The 11,961-nt window shown below is 58.8% G+C and overlaps 2 protein-coding genes across 3 annotated transcripts; both read left to right on the top strand.

Moving 5' to 3' along the window:
* Window positions 1-1,288: 1,288 nt before the first annotated feature.
* On the top strand, window positions 1,289-11,338 carry ATN1 (atrophin 1). Its single transcript, XM_079714501.1, has 10 exons — window positions 1,289-1,336; window positions 1,610-1,747; window positions 1,893-2,006; window positions 2,697-4,681; window positions 4,837-5,059; window positions 5,446-6,142; window positions 7,276-7,419; window positions 7,734-7,914; window positions 8,084-8,289; window positions 11,110-11,338. Exons 1-9 carry the CDS (start codon window positions 1,310-1,312, stop codon window positions 8,115-8,117), a joined length of 3,543 nt encoding a protein of 1,180 aa, XP_079570627.1. The 5' UTR covers window positions 1,289-1,309; the 3' UTR covers window positions 8,118-8,289; window positions 11,110-11,338.
* On the top strand, window positions 8,152-11,338 carry LOC307060153 (protein C10). Of its 2 annotated transcripts, none has more exons than XM_079714552.1 (3): window positions 8,152-8,289; window positions 10,165-10,341; window positions 11,110-11,338. In XM_079714552.1, exons 2-3 carry the CDS (start codon window positions 10,218-10,220, stop codon window positions 11,259-11,261), a joined length of 276 nt encoding a protein of 91 aa, XP_079570678.1. In that variant the 5' UTR covers window positions 8,152-8,289; window positions 10,165-10,217; the 3' UTR covers window positions 11,262-11,338. The 2 variants fall into 2 exon arrangements, with proteins under 2 accessions (XP_079570678.1, XP_079570677.1); XM_079714551.1 differs by lacking the exon at window positions 8,152-8,289 and adding an exon at window positions 9,656-9,865.
* Window positions 11,339-11,961: the final 623 nt, after the last annotated feature.

Raw genomic sequence — 11,961 nt, 5'->3', positions numbered from 1 at the left:
TTAAAGGTCAGTAGCAAGAACAGACCAGAACATCCATATATACATGACATCTGTGGGGAATACAGAAAGGAAGAAAACAGTAAGAAGATATCATTTTTGTTCTCAAAAGATCTTACGGTTAGTAATATGGAGAGATGTGACACTTAGCAAGAAATACAAACAAGTGCAAATGGAAATTACTGGCTATGTAGATAGAGATATGTAGATAGGGCGTGAGGAGGTATGAGTCCCTGTCTAAGCCAGGTGGGAAGATAGGCTTACAAATGTGTACATTTGTCTTGTTTACCCACTGTTATTCACTGATTTGGTTGGTAGAGTGAGAGCCCTGACTTTTCCTCTAGCCGTAGGGAACGCAAGCACTGGAGCAGGGGTCTTATGAGACTCTCAGAATTGAAGTTCTGCACTTTGGGGATACCTAGGTTTGGTCTTGGCCTTGGTCGGGCTGTGTGCCTTTGCACTGTAGAATGGGACATTGTTCTCCCACCTACTCTGATGTGAAAAAAGATTCTTTTCATATCTCTGGGACTGATCTAGGCCTTCTGAGAATTCTCCCCACCAACTTCTGATGAGAGTACAGCTAAGTGCTGAAGAGCGAGCATGGGCTTTGAAGTCAGGGAGATGGGGCTTGATTCTGGTGCTGTCACTGGTTCCTCACTGTGTATTTATCACACGAAGTTGGGCAAGTCACAGTCACAATCTTTGAGCCTCGGTTTCTTCACCTATATAATGGGCATAATAAGCATACCTCCTTTTCAGGGTTGGTTGTAAATATTAAATGAAATTGTACATGTAAGGGCTTGACGTAAAGAAGGTACTCCATAAATTAGCTAATACTTCAGCTACATTTCTTTATGCTCCTTTTGGAGGCTCTGGAATTCGTGTGCGTGCATCTATTTCCTAGGGATCATGAAGGGTGAAACGGTGTGATCTCCTGAACTGGGGTACATAGGCACCTCGGCGTTTTCTGCCTTCCCACGAGATGAAAGGGATGCTATTGCCGGCAGAGTTGCCCTCAGAGGTGGCTGGGACGACCCATGGGCACGCCAGCAGTGTCTCATGGCTGGGCTGCTTACTCAGCCCCTTGACAGGCACGGTAGTGTCCCCTTCAGACTAGTGTTCCCCAATTTGGAGACTCTCTTTTTCCAACAGGCTTCACTGAAAACAGACCGTGTGAGTTCCAGGTGCCTGTACTGGAAACTTGGAGATCCTGCTTTCTAGGCCACAGCTGTGGGGAACTTAGGGTGAAGCAGATAAGTTTCTGTATTCAGCTGCCCAGGCGGAGGAGAATGGGGTCTCCACAGCCTGAAGAATGAAGACACGACAGAATAAAGACTCAGTGAGTAGGAGCTAAAATGAGAAATACGAAAGATCAAGGGCAGGGAAGCTTCTGGCCTGTCCCAGGGCCCAGCCCGCCCCTGCCATCCAGCTCCACTCCTTCCTCCCTCTCTTCCACCGCCAGGCAGCACCTCCACCTGCCAGCAGACGAGCCTGGCTTTGAACCCCATCCTTCTGGGACACCCGCTGGAGGGGAAGAATAGAAATAAGGCACATGATAAAGTGAGGTACAGTGTAGAAAACGACCTTATCTGCTTGCTTCCTTCTCCCTCAGATGTCAATGAGGAGTGGACGGAAGAAAGAGGCCCCTGGGCCCCGGGAAGAACTGAGATCGAGGGGCCGGGCCTCCCCTGGAGGGGTCAGCACGTCCAGCAGCGATGGCAAAGCCGAGAAGTCTAGGCAGACGGCCAAGGTATTCTGTCCCCATGTCCTGCAACAGGATGCCCAGGCACCGGGGCTGATGGTGTGTATGTGTGTTGGGGGGAACTTCCCGTCTGGCTGAGGGTACTGGTGGAGCTCGGGAGGTATAGGACAGGAATTTTCTTTCTCTCTAACAGAAGGCCCGAGTAGAGGAAGCCTCCACCCCAAAGGTCAGCAAGCAGGGCCGGAGTGAGGAGATCTCGGAGAGTGAAAGTGAGGAGACCAATGCGCCAAAAAAGACCAAAACTGAGGTGGGAGACCCTTGCAGCCATCCTGGCCCATTTCTGACCCTTCTTTCACCCAAACTTCCTTTTGCTCACAGTTCTTATTTTAGTTTTGCCTGGAATATGAGAGAAAAGTCTTATCCTAGTGCTTCTTAAAGTAGCCTGGCTATGTGTCAGTCAGATCTTTGGGGCTTTGGCCAGACTGTCAGATGATCAGGCAGGGCCAGAAGGGGACGGGAAGTGTGGGGATTCTAGCCTCTCCTTTTCTGGGTGCTGGCTTTCATGCAGGGGCTGGGGAGGAGATCCAGGCTGAGGAGTCTCAGTGGAAGGAACAAATAAATCATAAGGAGCATGCAGAAGGGGTCTTTTTAAGAACCAGTGGTTTCTGGGATGTTTAGTTAAAGGGGTAGGTGAGATGAGAGGATGGCAGATGGGCTGGTGGAAGACAGGGGTTTGGGTTCAGCTGTGGATTGGGAGAAGGTGCTAGAGATGGACACTTGAAGAGGGAACTCAGACGGCTGCTGGGGAGCAGCAGAGGCTGGGGGGAGAGTTGGGGGGATCCCCGGACGGCAGGGAGGTGGGCTCGAGCAGGAGTACTCATGGCATCGTGGTACAGGGGTGTGCTGTGAGCGGGTGGTTACTTTGTGCGATGGAGGCCCCAAATCCAGAAGCGAGGAAGGAAAAGGAAAGGGAAAAATGGCCCTCCCTCTTCTACAGCAGGAGCTCCCCCGGCCACAGTCTCCCTCGGATCTGGATAGTTTGGATGGGCGGAGCCTCAATGATGATGGCAGCAGCGACCCTAGGGATATCGACCAGGATAACCGAAGCACGTCCCCCAGCATCTACAGCCCTGGAAGCGTGGAGAATGACTCCGACTCGTCTTCTGGCCTGTCCCAGGGCCCAGCCCGCCCCTACCATCCACCGCCACTCTTTCCTCCCTCCCCTCCCCCTCCAGATAGCACCCCCCGACAGCCAGAGCCTGGCTTTGAATCCCATCCTTCTGGGACACCCACTGGGTATCATGCTCCCATGGAGCCTCCCACATCTCGAATGTTCCAGGCTCCTCCAGGGGCCCCTCCCCCTCATCCACAGCTCTATCCTGGGGGCGCTGGGGGAGGAGTTCTGTCTGGACCCCCCGTGGGCCCCAAGGGAGGAGGGGCTGCCACTTCAGTGGGGGCCCCTAGTGGGGGTAAGCAGCACCCCCAGCCCCCCACCCCCATTTCAATATCAGGCTCTGGGGCTGGGGGTGTTCCCCCAACAAAGCCGCCCAACACTGCAGCTGGTGGTGGAAACCTACCGTCTGCTCCACCACCAGCCACCTTCCCCCATGTGACACCAAACCTGCCTCCCCCGCCTGCCCTGAGACCCCTTAACAATGCCTCCGCCTCTCCTCCTGGCCTGGGGGCCCAGCCGCTAGCTGGGCATCTGCCCTCTCCCCATGCCATGGGGCAGGGTATGGGTGGACTTCCTCCCGGCCCGGAGAAGGGCCCCACTCTTGCTCCCTCACCCCACCCTTTGCCCCCTGCGTCCACCTCTTCTGCTCCCGCCCCGCCAATGAGGTATCCTTACTCGTCCTCTAGCAGCAGCTCTGCAGCAGCCTCCTCTTCCAGTTCTTCGGCCTCGGCCTCGGCCTCCCAGTACCCAGCTTCCCAGGCACTGCCCAGTTATCCCCACTCCTTTCCTCCCCCCACCAGCCTCTCTGTCTCCAATCAGCCACCCAAGTATACTCAGCCTTCTCTCCCATCCCAAGCTGTGTGGAGCCAGGGTCCTCCCCCACCTCCTCCCTATGGCCGCCTCTTGGCCAACAGCAGTGCCCACCCAGGCCCCCTCCCTCCTTCAGCTGGAGGCCAATCCACTGCCCACCCACCAGTCCCGACACATCACCACCACCACCAGCAACAGCAGCAGCAGCAGCAACATCATGGGGGCTCTGGGCCCCCTCCACCTGGGGCATATCCTCACTCCCTGGAGAGCGGTAGCTCCCACCACGCACACCCCTATGCCATGTCTCCCTCACTGGGGTCTCTGAGGCCCTACCCACCAGGGCCCGCACACCTGCCTCCACCTCACAGCCAGGTGGCCTACAGCCAAGCAGGTCCCAGCGGCCCCCCAGCCTCTTCCTCTTCCAGTGCCTCTTCCTCCTCTCAAGGGTCCTACCCGTGTTCACACCCCTCTCCTTCCCAGGGCCCCCAAGGGCCGCCCTACCCCTTCCCACCGGTGCCTCCGGTCACCACCTCCTCGTCTACGCTTTCCACGGTCATTGCCACAGTGGCTTCCTCGCCAGCAGGCTACAAGACAGCCTCCCCACCTGGGCCCCCACCGTATGGCAAGCGAGCCCCGTCCCCAGGGGCCTACAAGACAGCCACCCCGCCCGGATACAAGCCGGGGTCCCCGCCCTCCTTCCGAACGGGGACCCCACCGGGCTACCGAGGCGCCTCGCCGCCCGCAGGCCCAGGGACCTTCAAGCCGGGCTCGCCCACGGTGGGGCCCGGGCCGCTGCCGCCTGCAGGGCCCTCGGGCCTGTCATCCCTGCCACCACCGCCGGCGGCCCCCGCCTCAGGGCCGCCCCTGAGCGCCACGCAGATCAAACAGGAGCCGGCTGAGGAATATGAGACCCCCGAGAGCCCGGCGCCCCCGGCCCGCAGCCCCTCGCCCCCTCCCAAGGTGGTAGACGTGCCCAGCCACGCCAGCCAGTCGGCCAGGTGAGAGGCGGGTGGGGTGGGGTGGGGTGGCGGGCGCGGGACGGGCCTTGCGTTCGTTCGTGTGGTGCTTTTCAAAGTACTCCAGACCCTGGACTCGGCCGCTGGTGCGGGGCCGCTCGCAGGGGCTGAGCGCGCGCTGCCTCCGCGCCCGGCAGGTTCAACAAACACCTGGACCGAGGCTTTAACTCGTGCGCGCGCAGCGATCTGTACTTCGTGCCGCTGGAGGGCTCCAAGCTGGCCAAGAAGCGAGCCGACCTGGTGGAGAAGGTGCGGCGCGAGGCCGAGCAGCGCGCGCGCGAAGAAAAGGAGCGCGAGCGCGAGCGGGAACGCGAAAAGGAGCGCGAGCGCGAAAAGGAGCGCGAGCTGGAACGCAGCGTGGTGAGTTCACCGCGCACCGCCTCCCGCCTCTGCCCCGCCCTCTACGCGACTCGGGGAGGCTCGAGGGGTGGGGATGGGGGGTCATGCGCCACCTGTCGGAGAGGAGGAGCCACTGCAGCCCAGGAAATGGAGACCAAAGGATTCCAGCGGGAGGAATTGCATCTCTGGGCTGGAGGAAGGCAAGCTCAGGTCAGAGTACCTGTGGATCCCAGGAAGAGCCACTAACCTACACAGGGAGAGAAGGGGCAGGGAAGTCCCTGGCGGGCTGAGTTCCAATAAGTTGAAGCTTTAGGTATTCAATGCTGAGACGTGAGCAGCTGAGGACCAGGACCAGCCACCTCTTTCCAACCTGCCTTTTTGACCCCGCTTCTCCGTGTATCCCACAGAAGTTGGCTCAGGAGGGCCGTGCTCCAGTGGAGTGCCCACCTCTCGGCCCAGTGCCCCATCGCCCTCCATTTGAGCCGGGCAGTGCTGTGGCTACAGTGCCCCCCTACCTGGGTCCCGACACTCCAGCCCTGCGCACCCTCAGTGAATACGCCCGGCCCCACGTCATGTCTCCTGGAAATCGCAACCATCCGTTCTACGTGCCCCTGGGGGCAGTGGACCCGGGGCTCCTGGGTTACAATGTCCCGGCCCTGTACAGCAGTGACCCAGCAGCCCGGGAGAGGGAGCGGGAAGCCCGTGAACGAGACCTGCGTGACCGCCTCAAGCCTGGCTTCGAGGTGAAGCCTAGTGAGCTGGAACCCCTACACGGGGTCCCTGGGCCAGGCCTGGATCCCTTCCCCCGACACGGGGGCCTGGCTCTGCAGCCTGGCCCACCTGGCTTGCACCCTTTCCCCTTTCATCCGAGCCTGGGGCCCCTGGAGAGAGAACGTCTAGCGCTGGCAGCTGGGCCAGCCCTGCGGCCTGACATGTCCTATGCGGAGCGTCTGGCAGCTGAGAGGCAGCATGCAGAAAGGGTGGCTGCCCTGGGCAACGACCCGCTGGCCCGGCTGCAGATGCTCAACGTGACCCCCCATCACCACCAGCACTCCCACATCCACTCTCACCTGCACCTCCACCAGCAGGATGCCATCCATGCAGGTGAGACTCCTGCCTCCTTGCCCAGGCCCTTTGAGGCCACCTTGCCCCCCTGGCAAGTGATGGGGGCTTCTGTTCCTCGGGCCAGGACTTCCCTCCCCACGTCTCGCCTGAGCCTCTCTCCTGAGGTTGCTGCCCTGGTCTTTGCCTTCGCAGCCTGTCTCCTCCTGCCCCAACCTTGCCACGGAGACCCTTCCCCACACCCCAGCCCTCTTCAGGTCTGGTGCCCACCCACGATAGAGGCCCAAGGTGGAAACCTGTGAAGGAGCACGGTCTTCCTCCCCTCACAGCCCCTGTCTCTGAGCCTTCACGTAACTATTTTCTTCTTCCTCTGGATTCAACTCTTGTTTCTTGCCATCTTCTCCCCTCCCTGGCGGAGGTGTTTCATGTTCCTCTCTGCCTCTAGATCTGTGACCTTCTGGAAAGAGCCTTGTGGCTCTGGTTGTGGGATCACAGTTGACAACGAGCTTTACTCACTGTCTTTCCACCGCATTTCTTTTTTCTTTCTTTTTTTTTTTTTTTTTTTTTGCGGTACGCGGGCCTCTTACTGTCGTGGCCTCTCCTGTTGCGGAGCACACGCTCCAGACGTGCAGGCTCAGCGGCCATGGCTCACGGGCCCAGCCGCTCTGCGGCATGTGGGATCTTCCCGGACCGGGGCACGAACCCGCGTCCCCTGCATCGGCGGGCGGACTCTCAACCACTGCGCCACCAGGGAAGCCCTTCACCGCATTTCTTATTGTCAGAACACTGCCCCATCTCGCCTCACAGTCACGTTCATTGCAGGCTCCTTGTACTTTCTCTCTTTTAAGCTTCTCCCCGTCTCATTTCCTAAACTTCCTATCCTCTTCCGTCTCCTCTCAGCAGTCCACTCCTCCCTCCCTGTTCCTCAACTGTAATCTCCTGTCCTCTGCCAACTGTAATCTCCTGTCCTCTGCCATCTGTACATCCCTACTGCAGGAGGGTCTTGCCCTGTCCATCTCCCAGGCCCCTAGTTCCTCCATTGTGCCTCCTTGATCCACTGGATCTCCCAGTGTGTGATTGTCCACCTTTCATCCCAGGCATGGATGCCTTCACCCAAATGCATGGCTTTCCCCAAACCTCCCTCTGGTGACACCTTCGTCTTCTCTACCCTCCAGCCTCTGCCTCGGTGCACCCTCTCATTGACCCCCTGGCCTCAGGGTCTCACCTTACCCGGATCCCCTACCCAGCTGGGACCCTCCCCAACCCCCTTCTTCCTCACCCTCTGCACGAGAACGAAGTTCTTCGTCACCAGCTCTTTGGTAAGGATGGAGGTCTCGGGGTTGGGGAAGGTCTGAAAGGAGGAAGTCAGGTGGTGGGGTTGGCCTGGTTGGGCTTCGGGAGAGACGAGGAGGTGCCCAGAGGAGCTGGGAATGGGAGTAGGAGGGGCTGAGGCCCTGCCCAAGAGAGGCACAGGTTTTAGGGCCAGGCTAAGAGGCCTGAATCCTAACCACGCCTGGCAACTTGCGGGACTGGCTGTCACCCAAGTTGACTAGTGGCAGCTCCTCTGTATGTAAAGCGGCCGGCTGCCTCCGTACGCCATCGGTCACGTGGCCCCTGCCCTTCCCGCCCACAGCTGCTCCTTACCGGGACCTGCCAGCCTCCCTCTCTGCCCCGATGTCAGCAGCTCACCAGCTGCAGGCCATGCACGCGCAGTCCGCTGAGCTGCAGCGCTTGGCGCTGGAGCAGCAGCAGTGGCTGCACGCCCATCACCCGCTGCACAGCGTGCCGCTCCCTGCCCAGGAGGACTACTACAGGTACCGCAGGGCGCCCTAGGCCAGCCGGAGGGGACGCAGCTCAGCCCGCCTGGGATGGGGTGTGGCTCCCGTGGGAGGGGAACCCCTTCCCCACCATCCTCTGTGAGAGGGGCCGGGTCAGGATGGACCTCAGTCTCTCAGTCCCTGCTCCGCCCCCCTCTTCCCCCAGTCACCTGAAGAAGGAAAGCGACAAGCCGCTGTAGAACCTGCGATCAAGAGAGCACCCGTGGCCCCTGCATCTGGACCCAGGAGGCCTCCCTCCCCGCCTGCCACTCAGAGCGGAGGGGGTGCCGCGCAGTCCCAGGGCCTGGGCCTCTGGGCAGAAGGAAGGAGGAAGGGACAGGTGGAAGGCCAAGGCTCCTGTGGCGTGCGGAGGTGGGGAGGGGCGGGGGTGAGGGCGGAAAGCGCACAGCATCTTGGACCAGGTCCCTCTCCCTTGGCCCCCGCCTTTCTCCCTCCCCCGCGCCCCACCCCCGTGGCCACCGCCTCTCCCCCACCCCTTGGTGTGATTCTTTCATCTGTTAGATGTGGCTGTTTTGCGTAGCATCGTGTGCTGCCCCTGCCCCTCCCCAGCCCCCGTGTGCGCGCCCCCCACTGCGATGTATGCCCCTTGCCCTTCCCCCACATTAATAATTTATATATATAAATATCTATATGACGCTCTTTAAAAAACATCCCAAACAAAACCAACCAAACAAAAACATCCTCACGACTCCCCAGGAAGGTGTCTGTGGCTGTTTCTTTGTGGGCTACCGGGCGTGGGTTGGGGGCGTGGGTCTCTGCGCAGCGACGCCTCGAGAGAAAGCTGTGGGATCACCGGAGACTAGCCCGGAGGTGGGTGGGGCCCCTGGAGAGTTGGAGAGGGGACCTCGAAGAGCCCGGGGTCCTGGAGCCCTGGCTCTGCCCTAACGGGGTCCGTTATGGCAGAGTCTTGGCCTTCCTCCCAAGGCCGGCAAGTCAGGATGCTGGCGGCCTGGGACAGCTCTAGGGAACTACGCAGAGTTGGGAGGCACTTCTGCCACTGGCCCCACAGCTAGGGGCCACCAGAGACTTGCATCCTTTCCGTAGGATAGTTAGAAATGGTGTTGAAGCGGAGGTGCAGGGGGCGTGGCTGCAATAAGTTAAAGCGTTCAGAACCCAGGAGTCTTAACCACCCTATAGTTTGAGGAGGAGTGGGTGACAATTTCAAACGCCCAGAAGGGAGAGGAAATTAGAGGGCGTTAGCTTCCCCCCACCCCGCCCCAACGCAAGGCCATTTTCGGAAAGCGCGGAAGCTGCTTTAACGCCAAGCTTTTACTGCTGCGAATCCTTGTCTACGTTCTTGAAAACTAAAGGGGAGTGACTGGCTTCTTCCTGAGCCAATCGGCATAGAGTTATTTGCATACGCCTGTACCAAACGTTCACAAACTCTAGAAACGAATGATTTAAGAGAGTTCTTTTGAATACTGTTTTCCCTTCTGAAAGTTGCAGTGTGCCCTGTTGCTTGTATAGCAGTAAAGATTAGGAAATGCCATGGGAGCTCACCCTCACCAATAGTGGAGTTGGTGGACATGCCACCTTCTCTCCAGGGTGTGTTCCGGTAGTGTTACAGCTCTTTTAGAATTTGTCTAGTAGGTTTTCTGGTTTTCACCGGAAAACCCCCACCTTACAGGTTGTTTTTAACGGCAGAATGGTTTCGAGCGAGCTGCGAGAAATTTGGATTGTAGGTTAGCTTACTGTTCTCATGACAAACACGTTATCGGTTGTTAAAATTGGAGAAATGGAAGCTGTACCGGGAGGTTTCCGGCTTAAGCTGATGCAATTTCCCTACCGCCCCACCCGCGGGGAGAGCCGCTCTAGGATATTGCTTGTTTCTCCTGGGCGTTTCTCGAGCGCCGTTGCACGTGCATCTTTTGTTCTATGGCGTCCGCTTCTGCTCAAACTGCAGCGTTGAGCGCCGAGCAGGCCAAGGGTGAGAAACCTTTTAGTTGTCGGGTGGGCTTCTTGCTAAAGAATAGTGCGGGAGGAAGATCCGGGGCGAGAGAAATGACTGCGTTCGCTGGGAAATGCAGGTTCCCGGTACCATACTCTGTCACTTATGAAGGGTTCTTGTTTCTAAAGCGAGAGATTCGGAGGCCGAGTTTCTCGGGTTACTATGGTTTCAGTCCGTTAAATAATCCCCTGCCCTCTTTCTTGTGTTCTCGGCTGGGCCCGCCGGCCGTGTGCCGATGCGTACCCGGCACTCCTTCCGGGGATGCGTTTGTTGCACAGTGGTCTTGGCCGAGGTGATCCAGGCGTTCTCGGCGCCGGAGAACGCCGTGCGCATGGACGAGGCTCGGGACAACGCGTGTAACGACATGGGCAAGATGTTGCAATTCGTGCTGCCCGTGGCCACGCAGATTCAGCAGGAGGTTATCAAAGCTTATGGCTTCAGCTGCGACGGGGAAGGTGGGTCGGACGGGGATGGAGAAGAGAGCGATGGATCCCTTGGGTCTGTGAGCTGTAGTCCCTTTTCTCGCCACACGGCGGCAGCCACACTCTAACAGTATTGGTACTCTGAGACCAGGGTCTATTCGTGAACTTGAGCCAAGCGAAGTCTGAAGTGTGTTTTCTAGTTACCATTAATTATACTGCTATCCCATTTTAAGATGAGGAAACAGACTCTAGAAATAAAAGAAGTGCCGGAGGTCACAGCCGAGTTGGACCTGAAACCCGTTCTGATGGTTTGTAGTGAGGTGTCCGCATGACAGCACAGTTCTGCAGCCCCTCCAAGGTGTTTCAGCCCCTCTCTGTTTGAGGGTTGGCAGTTCAGTTTCTTTGGTGAGATCAGGGTCTTTCCCCAAGCGTGTTTATTGATTCAGCCCAGCTGCCCCCTGGCCCTCCTGTGTCCTGGTTCTAGACTGGTGATCTTGTGGGTGTGCATCCTTTGGGGTCTTGTGACTAAAGTGCCAAAATAGTTCACCTGATGGTGGGAAGCACACTGCTTCGCGCTATTTTCATTCACTGCATCACATCCACTTGTGCCCCAGTGTAGACCAGGAAGTAGTTGATCCAAACCACACAGGGCAGAGGCCTACATATGTCTTGTTTTGCAGACAGCTACCTGGGGCTAGGGCCAGAGTAGCCAGCGACTCGGGCTCAAGCTGCCCCCTCCTGCCATCTTGGGCACATCCGTCCGCTGGGGGTGTGGATTGATGCTCCTGTTTCCCTTTGCAGGTGTCCTTAAGTTTGCCCGCTTGGTCAAGTCTTACGAAGCCCAGGATCCCGAGATTGCCAGCCTGTCGGGCAAGCTGAAGGCGCTGTTCCTGCCACCCATGACCCTGCCGCCCCACGGGCCTGCTTCGGGTGGCAGTGTGGCCGCCTCCTGAGGCTTGGCCCTCCCGTGGCACTGCTGGGGAAGGGAAGACCTTGATGTTCCGGAGGATATAAATGTGCCTATGACTTAGCCTTGCCGTCTGTCTTTTGTGACCCTGACAACCTCTCCGTCCTGGCCTGATGCGCTCTGCCTTTCAGGCTGCTCCATCTTCCTGTCCAGATCCTCCCTGTGCTCCTGCTGGGCCCAACCAGCTCCAGGGCAGAGTGGGAGGGGCCGGCTCCTCAACACCCTGGGTTGGGGGGCCTGCACAGGCAGCCCCGCCTCTGAGGAGTGGGGCTTCCTGGGCTTTTCCTGAGGCCCCTTGGCTTCTGTGTGCTGGGAGGCTCCCCCATTGGTTGGTGCTCCCTTGGCCAGGGTTACTTCCTGGTCTCTGCCCGCAGCACCCATCCTCCCTCAGCTCCGTTGGCCGGAGCACCAGGTGGAGCTCCAGGTGGCTCCTCCCTTCCCCAGGGAAGGAGGCGGGGGACAGGCAGGCGGCGCTGGACTGCGGCGTGGGGCTAGCGAGAGAAGCCAGCTGCTGTGGGCGGTCTAAGGCCAGCCCCTCCCCACCTGTCCCTTTTCCGGGTTTATTAAGTCCAGGGGCTTGTCCCTGTGGCATCTTGGCCTGGCGGGCAGCATCGAGAGGGAAGTGGCTTGAGTTCTGAGTGTGCTTCCTCACCTTGGGCCACCGCACAGCTGCGCCTCGGGCTCAG

The sequence above is a fragment of the Hyperoodon ampullatus genome, assembly GCF_949752795.1.
Source record: "Hyperoodon ampullatus genome assembly, chromosome: 11".
In the NCBI taxonomy this organism is placed as follows: Eukaryota; Metazoa; Chordata; class Mammalia; order Artiodactyla; family Ziphiidae; genus Hyperoodon; species Hyperoodon ampullatus.
The sequence above is the reverse complement of the archived record's forward strand: the minus strand, read 5'-3'. Positions and strand labels throughout refer to the sequence as shown.